General features: G+C 46.6%; 1 protein-coding gene and 1 long non-coding RNA gene across 3 annotated transcripts in view; one reads left to right on the top strand and one right to left on the bottom strand.

Moving 5' to 3' along the window:
• The window catches only part of FSTL1 (follistatin like 1), a 52,718-nt gene that overhangs the window by 23,338 nt on the left and 8,837 nt on the right, over window positions 1-20,543 (top strand). The window contains exons 3-7 of the mRNA XM_045902954.2: window positions 10,316-10,420; window positions 12,460-12,589; window positions 13,672-13,704; window positions 15,023-15,153; window positions 19,092-19,210. Coding sequence (XP_045758910.1) covers window positions 10,316-10,420; window positions 12,460-12,589; window positions 13,672-13,704; window positions 15,023-15,153; window positions 19,092-19,210 — 518 coding nt within the window. The remainder of the gene's footprint in view (window positions 1-10,315; window positions 10,421-12,459; window positions 12,590-13,671; window positions 13,705-15,022; window positions 15,154-19,091; window positions 19,211-20,543) is intronic.
• On the bottom strand, window positions 13,625-20,540 carry LOC135365380 (uncharacterized). 2 transcript variants are annotated; one of them, XR_010413073.1, is made up of 5 exons: window positions 20,374-20,540; window positions 17,948-18,131; window positions 15,466-15,618; window positions 14,414-14,486; window positions 13,625-13,733 (listed from the first exon to the last, which is right to left on the bottom strand). It is a non-coding gene; the product is annotated as an uncharacterized LOC135365380 (long non-coding RNA). The 2 variants fall into 2 exon arrangements; XR_010413064.1 differs by lacking the exons at window positions 13,625-13,733; window positions 14,414-14,486 and having other exon boundaries at window positions 15,365-15,618.

The raw sequence follows: 20,543 nt of genomic DNA, 5'->3' as shown, positions 1-20,543 counted from the left end.
GCCAAAGACCTTGTTAAATACGGCCAAGTAGATGTCAATAGATGACAGTGTCAGGCATCTGAATCAGTGCCAGGTCATGTGAACCACTTGGGGAACAGTGGGTTAACTTTCAGTTTTAGGGGGAGCCATATGCAAATTGGGATTATGGAAAGGAGCTGCATACATGGGGACTATTCTCCAGCTTGGGGAAGGTACCCACGTTCTCTGCGCACTGGATTCCTTCCCTAGTATGTGGTATCAGGAACTACCCAGAGTCTACCTAAATTCAGTAGAGCCCAGGGCAAAAGGGCTGGAGAGAACTTGTAGCTCTTAGCCTGTATCCATTTCTTAGGCCTTCCACCAAAGCAGGAATAAATCCTACATTCCACTCAGAAGTTCAAAGAATGTGAATCGTGTTTGGTTCAGTGCTTGGGGAAGCTTGGGGAGGTGGAGGGTTGGCTTGGGATGGAGTGCTGGCAATGTGTGGGGATGTTGGTCTGATGTGCCTGGCACTACAGGGGACATTTCCAAAATGTTTTCTCAGAGGTCTCCTATAGCTGCCCCAGAGCTCTCCCTCCCTTAGTGGAGGGTACTGGGATTTAGGTGTATGGGTTTTTTTTTTTTTTTTTTTTTTTAACTTTTAATCAACCATTTGCCTTGAACTACATGTGGAAATAATTAGAGCATGGATGCTGAGTAAATGTGAGCCCTGGCAGTCCCAGACATACTTCAGTGACAGGTTCTTGGCAGGAATGAAGAATTGTGAATCTCATGTGAATTTCCTTTAGCCATTCTCTCCCTTTTCTTCTTGCAAGGCAAACACAAATAGAATAAAAGTGTCATTAATGGCATTCAAAGGGAGTAGAGGGTTCCAACTAGTCCACCAAGAGTGAAATCAGGCCACTCAATTGGGGTCCCATTACTGCTCCTCTGATTTCCTGTCATGACCCAGGAGGGAATGAAAAAGCATTGCTTACAAAAATTCTTTGACTACAAAAGCCAACTTTAATTCTACCACCAAAACTCAGCAGAAACCTGAAACACTCACAGAAGGTTCTATACATACCCAGTCTGTAGTTTGGGCGTCTAGGTGAACTTCCTTGGAAGATTAAAGTTTGATATTCAGGAACATCTGAAATGGCAAATGTCTGGCTTTCTGGTTAAGAGAATCTTAACAGTTTAAGGGACTTCGACATCATCTACAATTCTTTCCTCTTATAGATGGGGAAACGGAGGCCCAGAGGAGTCAGGCGCCTTCCCCTAAGTCACACAGTGTTGGAGGCAGAGAGAGATATGTCCAGCACCTCTCTCCAGGTTCCTGTATCAGTTCTCCTTACATAGGACCTCACCGCCTCTGTCTGGTCTGGCTTTTGGTTCAGGTTTCGGCAGAGGTTTAAAAAAAAATTTTTTTTTTTGCTGTTTCATCCCAACATTTGCCAAATCATTTCTCATACAATGGCATTCATCATCCATTCCTTGGAGCTCTCTAGACATCCTGATTTTGCTCCCAGTTTTCTCCATGTGCCTGCCCTGCTTTCTTGGCTGCTTTGCCCTCAGAGTCGTTGTAACAGTCGTGCAGGCTCTTCACTGCTTGAGGAGGTGAAGGGGGCTGAAATCCAACCTGCACTGCTTGCTGAGCCCTGTAACCTGGTCTGGGGTCACATCTGCCTAGAGGGGAAGGCACCTTTGCTGGCTTGCAGAAAGCCCCCAGGTGGTCTGCTGGCAGCCTCTTCTTCCTGCTCCTTGGCCACCCTCAGCCCTCCATTCCCACCCTTGCTTCCTGAGCTCATTTGTTCCCTTGACCCTGTTTCTCACTCCGACATGGATCATGTCCAGACGTGCTTCTCTAGGCCTTTATTTTCAACTGTCGGTGGGATGTTGTACTGTCCCCTCAGACTTAAGTCCGTTACTGACTCATCATCGCCGACCTCTCCCCCACTCGGCCTCTGCCTGGTCTCTGACTCTGGAAGACACACCACCGACCTTCAGGCTCTCAAAGCCAAAGATCTTGGCAGTTCCCTGGATTCTCACCTTCCTCTCTTCTATCTGTTTGTTGCCAGATCTTATTCTTTAGAATTTTCTCCTGAATTCCCTCCTTTCTCTGTATCCATGCCACCACCATACGTGAGACTTTCATCATCCCAGGCACTTTCTACCCAGTTTCCTTGTGCCCCCAGTTCCACCTCACCCACTTCTTCCCATGTACCACTGCCGAACTGGTCTTGAGACCCTCCTGCTCAAAAACCTACAGTTTTTCCATCCAGATCCTACCATTTTTTAGGGCTTAGCTCGTGTCCCCTCTCATCCATGAAGTCCCATCTCCTGGAGTCAGGAGCCCCCTCTACTCAGGACTGCACTGATCTGCATTTGTGAGTTTCATCACCCCAACAAGGTTGGAGACTCCTGAGAAGGTAGAGGCCACATCCTGTCCTCCTTTCAGGTTTATTACGTGAAACTTGCATCACACTAGTCACGGCTGTTATCATTCGTGATTTTTTTATAGGCACTTATCAAATATGCTCTCTAGTGGATTTTAATTCCTTGCCCTGGCCTTTACTGAAGAAGACTGTAGGACTATCCATACCCCCTACATTGTCCTTTAAAGTGGACAAATCATAGGCAGATGGTTGGAGAATGGAAAATGAATACCATGATCAAACCTAACAGACTAATTCAGGGCAAAAAGTGGTTTGGCTTAAAAGGTCCTACCAAGGAATTCTAAAGAAACTGAAGGGTACAATTGTACAACTAGGGGCCTTACCAAAAGCACTTCCTAGGAAGACTGACAGGCTATCTTGGAAACTCCCAGGGATCACTGTGCGAACTATAGACAGATACTAGGGAACCTGGTAAACCCTGTCAGCGTGGTTTCACTGATGTCTCTAAGTTGGGGAGACAGCGTGGCACTCCACGGGGACACCAAGTGCATCACTGTGACCCATGCTCTGAGGGCATGAGAGCAGAAGCGCCCTCCCGGGGTACTGGAGTCAGAACCTCCTCACTGCCAACAGGGATGAAACCAGGCCTCATAGACCTGTGTGCAATTTTTCTCAGTCCTGGGTGAAAGGGCCTAACATATTTTCAACTCTGTGTTTACTAAATGCTGCTATACTTCTACTATGACTAGCCAAGGCCCTCACAGAAAACTGAGCTTAGCCTTATATAGAAACGAAGCATCTAGTCTGCCATGCTGGGGCTGGGCCACTTCAAGAAAGACCTAAGTATATGGAGTGGGAAGCATTCCAGAGATGGTGAATGTGCAGCTGGGAAAGTGAGGGGGCTTCCATATGAAGGTGGCAGTTTAGATCCTTCAGTCTGACAAGGCAAACACAGAGAATGTGACAGAATCCGTAAGACAATGGTTACGGTAAACAGCCTTGTTCCATTGGAAATTTGAAAGTAGTAATTTCTGGACACACAATACATTATCACGTAATGAGAAGAAAATGTCAGGAACATGTTAATCCCATAAGTTGTGATAGAAGCTAAACACAGAAATTATATAAAGGAGGGCGCCTGGGTGGCTCAGTTGGTTAAGCGACTGCCTTCGGCTCGGGTCATGATCCTGGAGTCCCGGGATCGAGTCCCGCATCGGGCTCCCTGCTCAGCGGGGAGTCTGCTTCTCCCTCTCCCGCTCCCCCCTCTTGTGCTGTCTTTCTCTCTCTCTCACTCTCTCTCTCAAATAAATAAATAAAATCTTAAAAAAAAAAGAAAAAGAAATTATATAAAGGAGACTCCTGGGTGGCTCAGTTGGTTAAGCCTCTGCCTTCGGCTCAGGTCAGGATCCCAGCGTCCTGGGATCGAGTCCTGCATCGGGCTCCCTGCTCAGCGGGGGGTCTGCTTCTCCCTCTGCCTCTGCCTGTCTCTCCCCCTGCTTGTGCTCTCTCTCTCTGTCAAATAAATAAAATCTTTTTTAAAAAAGAAATTAATACAAAGGAGAATTAGGGCGCCTGTGTGGCTCAGTTGGTTAAGCGACTGCCTTCGGCTCAGGTCATGATCCTGGAGTCCCGAGATCGAGTCCCGCATTGGGCTCCCTGCTCGGCAGGGAGTCTGCTTCTCCCTCGGACCCTCCCCCCTCTCATGCTCTCTCTCTTTCTCATTCTCTCTCTCAAATAAATAAAATCTTTAAAAAAAAAAATACAAAGGAGAATTAGGTAGTTCTTAAATCCATAATAGATTTTTTATTTTTTTTATCTTAAAGCTAATCCTCTTGGGGTGATGCATCCCTTATTTTGATGTCATGAAAGCCAGCCACACATTCCCCGAAACATCCTGAGTGCCACTGTCACTGGTCGCTGACATTGACGCTAACTTGAATTCCTCCCCCTCGCAGTGAAATTTAATATAAAAAACATTTATTGCAGATTTTCTCAGGCAGGGCACTGTGGTGGGTGTGTCAGAAGCCAAAATGTGCAGGCACTTGGAGTTCACTTGAGATAAGCTATATGTGTATAAATATTAAAGAGGGCTCTAATAGACAAAGGTCCCAAAGCCTTCTTGCTTATGAAGAAAATAATAGGGTAGGTGGAGAGTCAGATTTATTGTGAGCTAATTAAGCTTCAGTTTCAGACCTTACAAGGCCAATTTTGCAGGCATAATCATGTATTCTTTTTCTCAGGGAGGGCCCCTCAAATCGTTTAAGCTTCAGGGTCCATCGGACCTGGATGTGGCCGTGGTGCATTCACCTTGAAGTGAGGGACTGGTTGTGAGGACATCTAGGGAGGCCCACTGTCCCCGCAGATGCAGAGGCTCCTGTCATGTGCTTCAGAACAGCTGCTAGAAATCGCCTTCCACCTCTTTCCTTAGCGCAGGTGGGATGCAGCAAGATATTCCTTTTCAGAGCAAAAGAATCGGAGAAACTTGAACAAGGTCACACGGCGCTCCAGCTAGATCTCAAGGTCTGGAAGAGGCTTGGCGCTCTCAAGCCTGTGCTACTGGGTTCCAGGCCAGAACGCCGCCTGAGAGCTTCCAGTGTCCCACCCTGGGCCCCACCCAGGCCTCCCCCGGCTCTCCCCAGTTCTGTGAATTCCTTTGTCCCAAGCTCCAGCGCGCTTAGCGTATCTGAGGGGCCCTGGTGTTCCTGTGAAGTTTCCATGACTAATTCTGGCAAGGCAAGGAGGGCCTTTCTCATGTCAACAAAGCCGCTTGTCACAAAATAGTGCCCAGTGGAGCCAAAATTCCACCTTGGCATAAGTAAGGCTGTTTTGTTTTGTTTTTTTTAAAAGAAAGTTGGGAAGGAGGAAAAGGATGGAGGGTACAGAGCCGACCCAGTTCACTTTAGTGAAATGATGATATATTAAGCTGACAGTTTTATGGTTTTGCTTATAAGCTCCCTCCCCTGCCAAAGCACACTGTTCTTCCAGAAATTGTTTGACTTTAGAAGACTTTTTTTAAAAACATTCGAAGTGTAGTTTGTGTTCAGACTTAATGCTGGTCGGCCTGGAGACTCAGACACACCATCACCTCTTCTGGTGGTTTTGCAAATAACTTGCTTTGCACTTTGTTTGCAGAGGATCTTTTTTAATTGCAAAACTAATTTATTTTTTTAGACCTTGGATCCACAGCAACACCTTTTCTAGCTTTAATTTGTAATGAGGCAAAGTAGTTTGTGGAAAGAGGGCTGGAATTAAAGTCTGGAGACCTTAGGCCAGGACCCAGCTCTGCAGCTGTGAGTGCTTGGATCAGTCATGTGTAGCTCTGAGCCTCAGTTTCTTCTTTATCATTGGATGTTAAGTCTGGAAGTGCCTTAGAGGTAATCCCTGCCTGCTTATCCTATTAAATTAAAAATGATAGTGAAAATTAGAGACTAATTGAAATTGCTGTACTAATATAAAGTATTATTATCATGCAATGGCTAACAGTTGCTCAGGGAGAAAGTTTTTCCCCTAGTAAAAGTTAGCAATGTTCCCAGTCAGTCTTTTACCAAGGGGAGTTTGCATTGTGAAGTTTAACCATGAGACCAAAGCCCTAGAGCATGGTTTGCAATGTGTAATGAAAATGACATAGAAGCAGATCAGAGAGATGATGCAGAAAGTCAAAGCTGGAAACCCAATGTTTCTCCACTGGAAGCAAGAATTTTGTTGACTTTTATCAACATATCAGTGTCTACACTTCCAGAACATGCCCCCCTCCCCAACCCCAATCAGTTAATCACATTTTCACAGGTACCCTCAGACTTAGGGGTTTGTACACCTGTGACCTCCCACTCCTAGAGCAAATTCATATGCCAATGTGGTCATCTGTTCATAGATGAAATTCTCATATAGCCCTGGGACCTAATTCCTAAAAGAACTACCTTGCGCCCTGTGGCCTCTCCCTGTGCCAGCCCTCGTAGCTGTCCCCTCTGCCCACAGCTCCCTCCCTTGACTGTTCCCTGTAAGGGAATACTGAGGCTCCGGAGTCAGGTCCTGACTCTGCTCTCCCTCATTATGTGGCCTCCGTATGTCAGAGCTTTTCTGACTCTCGAATTCCTCCCCATCTGTTAGATGGGACTAAAAATATAGAAACTTGTACAGACGTTGTGAGGACAGAGATAGCTGTGAAGAGCCTCACTCAGTTGTAGGGGCTCTAATTAATATTAGCACTGGACCCTAGGCCCTTGTGACCCCCACTAGATCGTGACCTTCCACCTGGCAGGTTCCCCTGTCTCCAGCCGCTCCCATCCAGGCTGCCCTGCACTTCGAGTCAGAATTTCTGAGGTGGAAGGGACCAGACACAAATTAATATTGCAAAGCACCACATTCTCCATGTCACCTGCTGTCCTGCCTCTTTTCCACCTCACTCGCTCCACCCCTCCCCACAAGGCAGCTACTGATTGCCCTGTCCCTGGAGCAGGAACATGTTTATACCATATGCATCTCCTCTCAAGATATTCTTCTCCTGCACTCAGCAGAGGGGTAAGACCACTTACCATGCCAGAGAACTTTCTAGGAGCCTCAGGGGTGCTCCTGACATCCCGTTCCCCAAGAACATAGGGCTTGGAGAGGGGCTTTCCATGGTACAAAGAAGCCACCTCTAGGTAGAAAATTTTCATTGTTTTCCGCGTGAAAGCACGCCTGTGAATGGGAAGAACTGGGGAGGTTGGAGGGCTTCAGGTAGATAGAGCATTCGTTCCCAAGTGGGCAAAAATCCCGTTCTTTGTACCTACTGCCCGTGGCTGTGCGGTGCTCGCCCACCTCCTGCCCCACAGCTCGCGGGCCGGGAGGGTGGAGCTGCGGGAGCCCAGGCAGCATCTCCGCATTGCGGTGTCAGGTTCTGTGAGACAAAGAGAGAGATTGCCACCTATCGACAGATGTGCCACCTGCAAAGGGGGATGCCTGTGTGACTAGCGCGGCCCCCCTTTCTCTCTGGTCTTAAACGGGAAAGGAGGCGGGTTGTTAGCCCTTGGTTTTTTCCATTCAGTCAGACGTCCCACTCTCAGTATTATCATTTCGGGGTAACAGAGGCTCGGTGGGGCCGTGACATCCGAGGTGGGAACAGCGCTCAGTGGGGAAATTGAATGAGAGGCAGTAACCACGGCAGCTCTCAGCTGTGGGGCAGGCACACTGCTGCAGGCAGTGTATCTCCTTTCCTGCTCACACACCCCTCGCGGGGATGAGTGATCCCATTTCTCACGTGAGGAAACTGAGGTCTAAAGAGAGTACCTTGCCCATGGCCATGGCAAGTAAGGAGCCGAGGTGGGATGTAGGAATCCAAATCTAGCTCTCCGACGCACTTGGAAGCGCTTTCTCACATTTGCTAGTTATGCAAATCACATCACTATCATAATCTCCTTAACCTTACATTTTCTCACTATGAAAGTAAATCAAACATAAAGGAACTGCTTTCCCTTTGGTTGGGTGGGATCTTAGCTCTGGCATGTTCTGGTTATTTAACCTCTAAGGCTCAGTTCCTTCATCTGTGAAATGGGGAATGTTATGATGTCTAACTCATGGTGTTATCCTAGGGCTTAAGTGAGATAACGTATAATCCGAATCACCTAGAAGAGTGCCAGGTATTGATAAATGGGAACTTACTCATCTGCTGTCTGAAGGTCCAGGTTGGAATCCTAGCTCCTCTCAGTTTTAGCTTTGGGACCTTTGGGCAGGTCACTTGACCTTTCTGATCTTCAGTTCCATCTCCTATAAAATGAGGTTAATAATAGACATGTCCTGGCAGGGTTGTTCATACAGTGAGATGAAATCATATGTGTGAAAACATTTTGTAAATTTGAACTGGACTGCTCAAATATGAGGCCTTATTTTTTAAATAAAGAGTTTCTGTTTCTTCAAATGATTTTGGAGAACTATTTTTGGAAAAATGGCTTGGGTTGAATTCAACCTGGAAGTAAATTCCTTTTTATTATTCACTAAAAACAGTAACAGAAGGTAAAAGGAGCTGTGTGTGTGCCACAGGCTATTCTGCAGGAAGCTCTGCTTGCTTTTCAGTTTATGATGCCCTTCCAAATACACCGTTTCATCTTCACAAGGCAGGGCTGGTATTTACCCCTATTTTACAGATGAGGAAACTGAGGTTCAAAGAATTAAAGTGACCAGTTACAGATGCACAGCCAAGTGGTAAAAGGTCCGTTGGTGGAGCTGTGTACTGGTGTCTTTTGAGCGTAGGCCTGTGTCTGGGCATGCCTTTGTATGAATTTATTTGTCTGTATCTCTTGGTTAAGAGTGTTGTTTCATGAAGGGGAGAGAAGGTGGTCTTATCTGAGATATTTTACACTGGTCAGCAATAGCCTTTTCCTCTTCCTTTTTAGAACTGCTTTCCCTTCCCAGGCACAGTGAGGAGGTCTCTGCCCGGAGAATATGCTTGATTTTATCTCCAGTCCTAGTTTAGGAAACAACAGCTCTCCAGTCATCCCAGCATTCTGGGAATTACTTCCTCTTTTCTTCCCTGCTTGCCAGCTTTATTGAATTCTCCTTAGCAACATCCAAAGAAGAATGGCTTTAGCAACAGCCTATGAACCAATCAAATGTGAGCATGGCCTGAGTTTCTGGACCAATGGGATCCCTGCATGACCGGCAAGATGGCTGAGGAGAGACAATAATAACCTGGAGTTTGCAAAGCAGCCTCCAGGTGGCAGCAGACCAGCTATATTGGGCACAACCCTCAGCTCTCAGTATCTACTTTGTTTTTTGTTTTCTTTGACCTCTTCTTGGATATGAAACATATACCGACTAGGAGAGTTTTAGTATTACAAGCTTCGTGGGTGTGAGTTGTCTGCATGACATGGTAGACATGGTCCGAAGGGTGGCATCTGAGGCCCCCCTCTGTCTGTACTGACCCCACCACAGCTCCTGCCATCTTTGTTGGTTTTGTCAGTCATTGCTACCCCAGTAGGTGGGAGCTGGGAGGCCTGTGGTGACTGCCTGCTCAGCAGTCAGACAGAGGCTGGAGGAATCACATTCTCCTTTGTTCAACCACCACTGCTGCTGGCCTGCGTGACAAATGAGGTGGGGCTGCTTTTTAGCCACCAATTAATGTGAGAGAAGGAGTGTGTCACCGACAAATTAGTGCCTGCAGCCAGTCTCATTTCAGTGGCATAGACTGGGACCATTGCCTGCCTGCAGGTTCTGCTGAGCACGTCTGAACAAGAATGTCTGACCACAAGTGGTTTGAGGATAATTCTACTGTCTGTCGGGTGGTTTGGCCCTCTTGGTCTTGAAGCTAGGGGCAGATGTGGACAGGAGCTGAATAAGGCCATACTGAATAATAGCAAATCCATGTTCCCGATGGTTTAGCTATCCTTCTTTTGCCTTTTGAAACACTACCCAGTGAGATTTTGGTCCTTCCGATATCCATATTTCTCTCACATGTCTGTATTTCTGTCTGGCTTACTCTTCCCATCCTTTAGGAGTTAGTTAAGGCATCCTATCTTCAGAAAGCCTCATTTGATTCTCACCCTCCTTCTCCCCTCCGGCTCCTGGTGTTCCTGTTGCTGCACCTCCGTGTTGCTTTCTATGTCTCTATTTGGGAGCTTCCTCAGAGGGTCGCGGAGCTTCTTGAGGACAGAGTCTGCCTTTATAGCTCTTTACTGTAGTGTCGAAATATAAGGGGTTTTGAGTAACCATTTTTAAAAGAAAGGAAGCACATAAGAAAGAGTCTCTTGCTCTTTAAGAAACAATCTGAGGGACTCTGAGGTAGCCGGGCCTGGGCTGGAGCAGTGCTAGCAAGTCCGGGGCTGGCTCTTGGGGATGGCTTCTAGCTGTTTCAGGAACCTTCAACAACCATGAGCTGCAACTCCAGACCAAGACCTGAGTCTGGAAAGTAACTGTCACAACCATTGGCTTATGCCATGACAGGCTCTTCTCCGTGACGTGGTTTCCTTCATGATTTTGTGTTTTAGGAAGAACTCAGGAGCAAATCCAAGATCTGTGCCAATGTGTTTTGTGGAGCCGGCCGGGAATGTGCAGTCACAGAAAAGGGAGAGCCCACCTGCCTCTGCATTGAGGTAAGTCCTGAGGTCAGGAGCCAGAGGACAATAGCCAAGGCCAAATGGCTACCTTGCTGGAGCTGCTAGTCAGCAGGGCAGGGCCAACAATTTCATCACCTTTATAAAAGCATACCGTGTCTATCTGAAGGACAAGGGATTTTCATTCCAGAAGTTAAAAACCAAATGTGAATGCAGGGATATTCTTTTTTAAAAAGATGTTTAGTTTTATAAGATTTTTAAGTCAAAATTTTAATAATGTTTTATGTAAGCCAAATAATACAGACATTTGTATAAACATAAAATTAATAATCTTCCCCATAACCCTCAAATCCGATTAGTCTGAAATGACCAGTGTTAACAGTTCAATATATATTATTCCACTTGTTTTTCTATGCTCCTATAAACATATAGGGCCCCCCCTATTTTATACAAAAAGGAGATCATAATAAATATTTTGTAATAGCATCATGTTTATGTGGTCATTTTCCCATAGGTGGACATTTAATTTGTTTCCTGAGTTGTTCGTCACTACAAACAATAACATCCTTGTGCAAATATCCTTACATGCTGCAGCCTTTATTTCTATAGGATTGCTTCCCACTAGGGCTTGCCAAGTCAAAGGATATGCACGTTTTTAGAAAACTACTAGATGAAATGAAGTTTTTTTAGGGGTTTTCGTTTGTTTGTTTTTAATGAGGTTTAAAAAGCAATGGGAACTTTTGAGAAATACTTCTTTTGTAAGCAGGATTCTGACAAGTTCTCACTCTTCAGACAAACATAAATACCTTCCTTCCCCTTTCTGTCAAACCAACAGAAGCCTAGAAATATATTTGCCTTTATGCAAATAAATACACCTAATTTAGTCCCCAGATGAAGGATCTGATCCATTGTCTCAGAAAGGAAGTCCCCCAACTTAGAAACATGAAAACCAGATCCATTGGGAACCCTAGGAGGCCCTCCCCAGAGGTGTAGCTGGCCACTGTGTGATGACATGAGCCTGTACTTAGAGTCAGGAAACCTGCTGTCTAGTCTCACCTTGACCACATATATTTGTGTGATTTCGAGCAAATTAGTTTCCACTGGATGCTGCAAAGACAAGACACCATGTCTGCCCAGCATGTAGAACATTTAGTAAGAATTCAATAATAAATATTGGTTAAATGAAGTTTGTCTTCCTAGACGTTGGTATTTTCATCTAAAATCGGAGAGGCAGGGCTGCCTTCCAGCTCCAGTGTTCTGTGTTTCTTCTTACCGCCTCTGGTCTTTCTGCCTTTGGTGCCTTCATTAGGGCTGAGCTGAACTTGCTTCCCCCTTACCGCCTCTCAAAAACCGCAGAAGTCTAAAGAAACCAAGCTTGCCTGTGACCGTGGCCCTTTAAATAGCCAGCGTAGAACCGAGTTGCCAAGTGAACTTTAGTCCATTTCCCTGTCCATAACGATTCTCTGCAATACTTCACAAAGACCAACATCCCCAGCCCTGCCTCACAACAGCCCTTGCGAGATCAGGAGGAAAACAAAATGGCCCCCAAATACTACACAAAGTGAGAGAGCAAACATCTTTCTAGTTAAACCCCAGAAGAACTGAAGCACGGGGGTGTGTGTGTGTGAGTGTGTGTGCGTGTGCGCGCGTGCGTGCACGCCTGCCTGTCAGTCTCCACATCCCCCGCTCTCAGCTCTGGCTCTTGTGTCTTAGAATGTTGGTGTTTTAAGGGATCTGAGATCATCCAAAGAAATCGCATGACTTTCTCCAAAGTGACAGAGCATCCAGATTCCTGACTTCTAATAAAATGCCCTTCCTACTGATTCGATAGGGTCAGGGTGGTCTGTTCCTTCACTGAATGAAAGAGATGGCCCTGAACCGGGATCAGCACAGGGGGCCATGCAGGGCTGCAAAATGATGGGGTGCCTCCAAGGCTGCACGGGGTAGAGTCACTGATGCCAGAGCTGAGGCTCCCTCCCAGGATGTAGCCACAAGGTGCACGTGTGTGTGTGTGTGCGTGCACGCGTGCGTGGGCTGGCACCCTGACCACAGAGACCTCCTCCTCGGGTCTGTTTCAGCAATGCAAACCTCACAAGAGGCCCGTGTGCGGCAGCAACGGCAAGACCTACCTCAACCACTGTGAGCTGCATCGAGACGCCTGCCTCACTGGATCCAAAATCCAGGTCGATTATGATGGACACTGCAAAGGTAAGGAGTGCTGTTACCACCATCTCCCAGCTCCAGCCAGAGGAGCCATCGGATGCAGCAGTGTGGCCTGGCTTCCCACACTCCTTTCCACTGGGCCACAGCACCCAAAGCCACGGAGACCACCCAGCTACTTGGAGATGCATGCTCTTGTGCTCATGAGCCTACTGGCTTTGCCCTGGATCCTGGCTTTGCCCAGACCTGTGCCCAGGGTTTCCTGCATCAAACTCCCAGGGGAGCTTCCAGTACTGTCTGCAGTGCATAGGGAACCACATCAATAATCAACAATAATAAGGAAGTGTTTAAATGAACTCTATGCCTTTTTAAAAAGCAGGTGAATTTCACTTTTTATTTATTTTTTAAAGGTTTTATTTATTTATTTTAGAGAGAGAGTATGGTAGGGTGGGGGCAAAGGGAGAGGGAGAGAGAGAATCTCAAGCAGACCTCACGCTGAGCACAGAGCCCGACACGGGGCTCGATCTCATGACCGAGATCACAGCCTGAGCCAAACCAGGAGTCGGATCCTTAACCGACTAAGCCACCCAGGCACCCCGAATTTCACTTTTTAAATTTGGGCTCCTCTCAGCCCTGGTCTATATATTTACTCTATTTTGCACTCAAACCATTGCCAGTAGGGTAAGAGGGAGGGGGTCCTAAGCTCGTTGCTAATTAGACACGAGCTCCCTGCCAAGCCGCAGTCCCACTCAGCAGCTCCCATCCTGAACTGCCCTGGTGAAACTAGAAACTGTCTCCACATGTGGGTCTCCACTCCATTTTCCTCTCTATAATGATTCCATGTGAATTCTCAAAGTCCCAGCCACCCATCCCCACCCCTCAACCTAACAGGAGGAGGTATGAGACCAGGAAGGCTGACTCAGTGGCCCAAAAATGTCAGATAGAGCTGGGAAGAAAAGATCCTCCCTACTTAGGCCCTGGAAGAAGGAAAGGTGACAGGGACCCAGGACAAAATGATGAAAAGATTGTAAGTGGCCCCCTTAAGGTGGGATGATTTTAATCCAAGCAATACACAGAAATGTTCTTTTGTATTCACTTGGTCTTACGCATTTTCTCCTTTTGTCTTGCAGAGAAGAAATCCGTAAGTCCATCTGCCAGCCCAGGTGAGAGCCTGTTTTTTCCTCCAGGGTGCCTTTTAGGGAAGAAATTCTTTTTGTGAGGGAATTTTGTGTTTCACATTCCTTGCTGAAGCTCACAAGATCTGTGTGTCAGAACTTGTGACCCAGAACTGGTCACTCCTCAACATAGCTCAGAAAAGCGGCAAAACTGCATTTTTTTTTTTTTTTTTTGTGCTTGACATTTGAAGTGGCTGGTTGAGTCAGAATGTTGGCTGTGTTTTCCATTTTTGCTGAGTAGTGATTGCATTAAAAGGACAGGAAAGCCACTGAATCTTTCCTTCAGTGCTCTATAAGATAGGCTGATGTCACAAGACTAGCAGAATCAGAAGGCAAAACTTTTTTTGAAAGGAGATAATTGGAAATGCCAGTGGGACTTTTTCCGTGGTTTTCTATGAATCAAAATTACAGTTTCATCATTATAGTTACAGAACCTCTAGCATATGTTTTTCCTTAGATCTTTACAATAATCTTGTGAGGTAGACCTTATTGTAATGACCTCATAGATGAGGAAATCGAGGCTCAGAGAGGTTAAGGTGAATTTCTCAGCATTAAACAGCTTGGAAGTGGCAGCCCAGATTTCCATACCCCTGGCTCAGGGCCCTTAGCACATCCCAGTGTGTGTTGTCTTCCAGGAATTTCCTCTTGCCAAAGCTCTCCCTTGCCCATCCCCCATCTACCCAACTCTCAGTCCCACCTGTTATTGCCAAGTGTCTTGCAACAGCTGTCCAGAGCAGGGTTTCAGCATGGCCCTTTCTTGACCTTGTTTTCTGTGGTTTAGAACAAAGGATAATGCAGACAGTGTAAAATTTTAAGTGGGAGAGTTTTGATAGACCCAGTTGGTAAGAGGAAAAAGCTATAGAGAGAGAATGTAAAATCTGGTGGCATGAAGGATTATAATGTGCTCCTTCATGCACTTATTATTTCAGCGCATCTGTGAGCCAAGAGAGCTGTTTATTGATTGATAGATTTTTTCCCCCTTAGCTTCCTGAAGTTAATGAAAATGTCCTTTATTTTTCTGCCGATGTTTTTCTCACCTAAGCAACATAGTCTCTCTTTTCAATATTCTCAATTCTTATAAGTTTTTTAGAAACATAAGCTTGCATCCTGCTTTAGTCACTTTCCAGTTGTGTATCCTGGGTTGACTCCTATAAAATGTGTGTGATAATTTTGTGTCCCTGGAGTGCTGTGAAAATTCAATGAGATGTCGCATGCAGAGCCCCAGGCACTGAACCTCCCATGTAGTGGATGCGGGGTGACCTTGGGGTCCTCACCACTCAGCTGACCTCCCTCCCCTTTCCTGCAGTTGTTTGCTATCAGTCCAACCGCGATGAGCTCCGGCGTCGCATTATCCAGTGGCTGGAAGCAGAGATTGTTCCAGATGGCTGGTTCTCTAAAGGCAGCAACTATAGTGAAATCCTAGACAAGTACTTTAAGGTAATCCAGAATTGGGGTCAAAGACTCTTCAGCCACAGACAGAGAGACTTCCTCTCCCATTGCCTGATCGCATCTTCCAATCATTCCATGAAGCTATGACATTTGCTTTCTGACCAGCTTGACCAGTAGGATTTCAGCAGTAGAGCCTTTGGGATCTACTGCACATGTATATGGCCAGGCTGTATCCCCCTACCCCATATGTATTTCCCTACCCTCTACCTCATAGAGCTGGCTGTTGATACAGTATACCTTCTGATCTCACCCAGACCCAGGCATTTCCCACCCAGCTTGACATTTCTCTGAGTCATTAACTTGATCGTCTCTGGCCTGTAGCGTTCCTCATCATCTGAGAAGAGTCCACGGACTGGCATTCCATGGGTCCAGGATTCTTCATGAACCCAGATATTGCTTGTTGCATCACTTAGTTTAAGAGACAGGTGGTTCCAATTAGGGACAGGAGAGATGCTGCTTTGATAAAAGTCGGAAATAGTAGTTAGCAATGAGTAGGGCTTGCATGGCATGGAGATTTTTCAGATAGCCTGAGACATTGTTAGAAGAAGCAGTTAAGGACACTCTTCCAGCTGACTGACAAGACACAGACTCACACATATGTACATCACACCCCAAGATAAAAATACCATAAGCAGAAGCATGCACACCACACACACATCCCACATACAGAGATGCACACCCCACACAGGGACACAGCCTCCTCACCGACACACATTCAGATACCCACATTGCCACATAAGGAAAAAGCCCCCTTCACTTACAGACACACATCTCTAGGTAGATGCCCTCAGATGCTCACCCACAGACGGACATGTTCTCACGTGTCTCCAGGGCCTGCTGTCCCAGGCCGTAACCAGCCTGGACTCACAAGCAACCCCAGACACATGAGGGATTTCTCGGTGGCTCTGTGGCCATCACATGTGGTCAAAACCAGTCTGGTCTGCGGATTCCTCTTCCTAACTGACTTTATGGACCCCACAGATGGGGAAATACTGGATTGGGTATTTGGTCGTTTAAGACTTTGCTTGTGTTCCTGTCTTTAGCAAGTTGTTTCTTAATTGAGACCCCTTGAGAAAGTATGTCTCTCTGGGTTCCAAGAGTCGCTTAATTGAGACCCCTTGAGAAAGTATGTCTCTCTGGGTTCCAAGAGTCGCTTAATTGAGACCCCTTGAGAAAGTATGTCTCTCTGGGTTCCAAGTGTTTGAGATCACACCTGGCTGAGAAAGCACAGCCCTTCTCAGTCTATCCTCTGTCTCACTCCCCCAGCATTACAGAGCCCTTGGGGCAGAGGGTAGCTCCTCATCTCCAGAGAAACACATGATAGTGCAAAGACAGGAGAGTCACACAGGAACAGAAAGTAACTCGAAGAAAATGGTTTTTCAGAAGCTGAGTGAGCAGCACCTGCCAGGTTGTGTGCAGTGACTTGGCCATGGCTGCTAAGGCCCAAGAGACCCAGAACACTCTTTCCAAGGGGCCTCTTGGGACCTTATAATCATTCCTAGTGGCTGGTCCCTTGGAGGCACCCTGCCTCAGGCATCAATGGAACCTGCTACTAATTTGATTCCCAAGTACCTGGGCCTCACACCCCTCTCCACACCTCTCCACCTGCTCCAGCAGTAACTTCTCCAATTGAGACCCCTTGAGAAAGTAGTTTCCTCTAGGGCATTCTCACTCCTAACCACAGAAGCTTGATCATGACTGACTCACACAACGCTTGCTTTTCCCAGACATTCTGGCAGTGTCCTCTGAGAAAATAGGGGTTTCACTATCTACTTTTTGGTGATTATTGGAGTCCTGTGTGGTGCAGTCTTCAAAGGGAGGTTCCTTCCCACTAGGCAGATAACTGCCTGTTGGTGAGAGATCTGGTATCTCACAAAAACTGTTTCTGAACCAGGGACTGCCCTCCAGCCCAGCTGGTATTCCTTACATCAAAATTAGTTGAAAAGAAAATCTAATCAGAATTGGGGTAAGACCAAAACCAGACTCTCACTTCACCTGGTGATTCATTCATGATTTCTCCAGTGAAAGTGTAACAGACCCAGGTAGAGAGAGCCTGTCATGGTCACGTCATAGACACACGCTGGACTCCTGGTGGCAGACCCCCCTGGTGGCCAGGGCCACAATCGGAGCCAGACTTCTTACCTCCCTTACTCTGGGATCATGTCCCCCATCAGCACAGCTGCTGTGTGTGAGCGAGTGCAGGCCCCCGGGCAGTCCAGGATATTTCTGGGGCAGGTACCAGACCTCTGTTTTCCTGTGGATTCCACATACAGAGCTGGCCTGGGGAGGCCTGCTTGGTCCCTCCTGACATGAGCGTGCAGACTGGCTCTCCCCTCAGCTCCAGGCCTGGATTCTGGCCCCACTGAATGTGCAGTGTGGGCACTTAGCACTGCCTTTTGGGAGCTGCCTGGGCCATAGTCGCAGGTTCCTGGTGGCCCCAGGGGCCGTGTGGCCCCGGGTCTGCAGCCATGGCTGCGCGACTCCTCTTCAGGCTCACTCCCTCATCGGGCTGTGATGCTGTTGGGGTCTGTGAGGGTTGCTTCTGTCTGTCCAGCACTTGGAACATTTGGATTCAAGAAAGTCCTGCACTGCTAAGAATGACCCCTGGCCAACCTTACTTCATTTCTCTCCATTAGTTAATCAAGCCTTCACAAGGTGAAGGGCGGTTTCCTCAGGGTGGATGTATAGGGACTAGAGAACATCTGAGACCTGTTGCTAGGAATTGGGACAAGAATGATGCAAGGGCTAGCATGGTTTTATACATACCCAGCATTATACATACCATGGAAAGATTTACAACCTTAGAGTAGAACACATGTGACACAGGACAGTCATGGAAGGAGAGTCCCTTCTACCTGGAAACCTAGACAGACTTTTCTTCCCGAAGCCCTTACACCATCTGGGGAGCCACCTTGAAAGTAACATGGGAATGCTGATTATTTCCCAAGGCAGCAAGACGAGGCAGCCTAGGGAAAAGAATTTTCAAAAACATTTTTCTCCCATTGTAACTATTTAGGAGAGCAGCAGGATCAACTTAGAATTTGATAAGATCTTGACCTCAACACCCTCCTCCTGCAGTGGCGGCCTGGGCCTATTGAATGGTCCCAAATGGCTATGGTCTCGGTTTAGCATCTTGCCAAAGAGGGGATAATGCCTGCGCTCACTGTACCCTCACCTTGTGCTCATGGGATGTCAGCTGGGTCATGAGGACAGCCTGTGTTCCGTAAGCCAAGGACCTTGCACACATCTGCAGTGGGGCCCCCAGCCCAGAGCAGAGGGGTTGGGAGGGGGGCTTTGCACCATCTCTGCCTGCAGGTTATCAATTGGGGTGCCTATGTTTGTGACTTCTCACTGATGTGCTTGGTTAGGGGTGCCAGTGTGAATGTTAAGCATGAGAGCATGCCAGGGAAATCAAGCAGCAAGAAGTGGTCTTGTGACTCCCAGAGTGAGCTCTGAGGGTTACCTGCATTGTTGTTCCGAAGCAGCTTGTTAGAAATACACACTTCCTGGGCTCTGCCACAGATTCTGATTTAGAATGTTGTTACATGTCCAGTGAGGTTTGAGAACAGGGTCTGGTGGCTGGCCTGCACCCAGAGGTTATGTGGAGAATGTCTGTAGGACAATGTCAGGGATGAGGCTGCAGAGCGCCCATCGGGACCCCAGCTGCTTGCGTAAACACAGGCCTGTATCCCAGCTGCCCTTCTGAGCAAGGTCTGGGTTTGAAAGGCCCTCGGTGGCCTCTGCCCACATACTTTCCCTCTCTCATCTTGGGGTGCAGGTGGCTTCTCACATCTTCAAGCCTGTGTTGCTGTAGCTCTGAGGCCGGGGCAGGGTTGGAATGAGCAAGATGAACCAAAGATGGGTCAAGCTGAGTGGGAGACAGTTCTACAAAATGTTCCTGAAAGAGCTCTTCATCCCCTTTCTAGAATGTTGATAATGGTGACTCTCGCTTGGACTCCAGTGAATTACTGAAATTTGTGGAGCAGAATGAAACTGCCATCAACATCACTACCTATGCAGACCAGGAGAACAACAAACTGCTTAGGTGAGTGGAGTCGAGGGGTCTGGGAGTGGTCCATGAGGCGAAGGCTGGTTAGGAAAGGGGATCTGAACCCCTTCCTCCCTACAGGGAGCAGCCAGTGCAAGTGAAAAGTAAAAAGCAAAATAGGAATTCTGTCCTGGTCTATTTTGTGAACATTATGAACTAATATATTGAGCACCCCTGGTATCTGATCAAGTAGTTATTGTTTTTGGCCAGAACTTGCAAGCAATGGAATGTAATCTTAAAATAAATTATCAAGGTCACATCAGAGCAAAAGTGTTTCTGAGTATCATGGGTAATGTTTTAATGGTTAATTTTCTGAAGGAATTACATTACTGTATTCTTTAACTGCAAGTCTAAAATAGCTTTAGTTCTGATTTTTAAGATAATTGGTGCTATTTCACATAGAGAACCCTAATTGTCACAAATGAGAGCCTGTCCCTGTCCTTTTCTGATATTATTCCAGAGTAAATATTAATAAAAATTAACCCCTAAGAAACTTCTGGTGTGGTTCCAGTACATCAGCAAGAATTAAAAATAGGAACAGCACCTCTTTTGTTCAGAAGAAATAGAAAGCATGAAGCCCAGATTCTAGAATGATTCTTTCTTTGTAGTCCAAGACCTTACAGTATAATATTTGAAAATCCTTCATATTTTGATAACTTGAAATTAGATAATATTTTACAAGTTCAGTGTTTGATCTTCCTAATATCCCAGTGAAGGAGGCCTCCCTGTCCTCATTTTACAGATGAGAAAACAGGCTCAGAATAGTTGAAGAGCTAGCTCAAGGCCGTTTGGGTAGGAAGTGATTGAACTAAGGCTCAAATCCAGGCCAAGAGGAGCATGAGGGAACTGGGGTTCCATAAAACTTTTCTGAACATACGTTTATCTTTCTAGAATAGTGATAATGACGATGCCTGCTTGAACTCCATCACACATTCCATTCCTATCATCTATTCATCTCCCTTCTGTTTTGATTTCCCTAGTTTGGTTGACTTAACCAGTACCATGGGGAAAAGCAATTGCTCATGGAAGGTGCATAGGCAGTGAGAACATTTGTCAATCAAAGTGGACAAAACCATTCAAGAAACTTTAGTCTTCTTGGGCGCATTTGAACAGTGTGAATAATCTGACATCAAGTAACAAAGTAAAGGTTGGATGCTTACAGGAGTCAGGATGGATGATGCTTGTGGGAAGGCAGTGCAGAAAGTTCTTCAATTAACAGTCGCCCCCTTGGCCTCCTGGAGGTCCCAGATGTATGTGATCCCAATGTTTAGTTCCTTTCTGTGGGAGTGAAGCTGAGGTCTTGCTGACATATTTCTCCTGTATTTTGTTC

Source organism: Mirounga angustirostris, unplaced genomic scaffold (genome assembly GCF_029215605.1).
Source record: "Mirounga angustirostris isolate CCGP_5_RB_7025 unplaced genomic scaffold, mMirAng1.0.hap1 SCAF_1, whole genome shotgun sequence".
NCBI classification, from domain to species: Eukaryota; Metazoa; Chordata; class Mammalia; order Carnivora; family Phocidae; genus Mirounga; species Mirounga angustirostris.
This window is presented reverse-complemented; position numbering and strand designations above follow the sequence as displayed.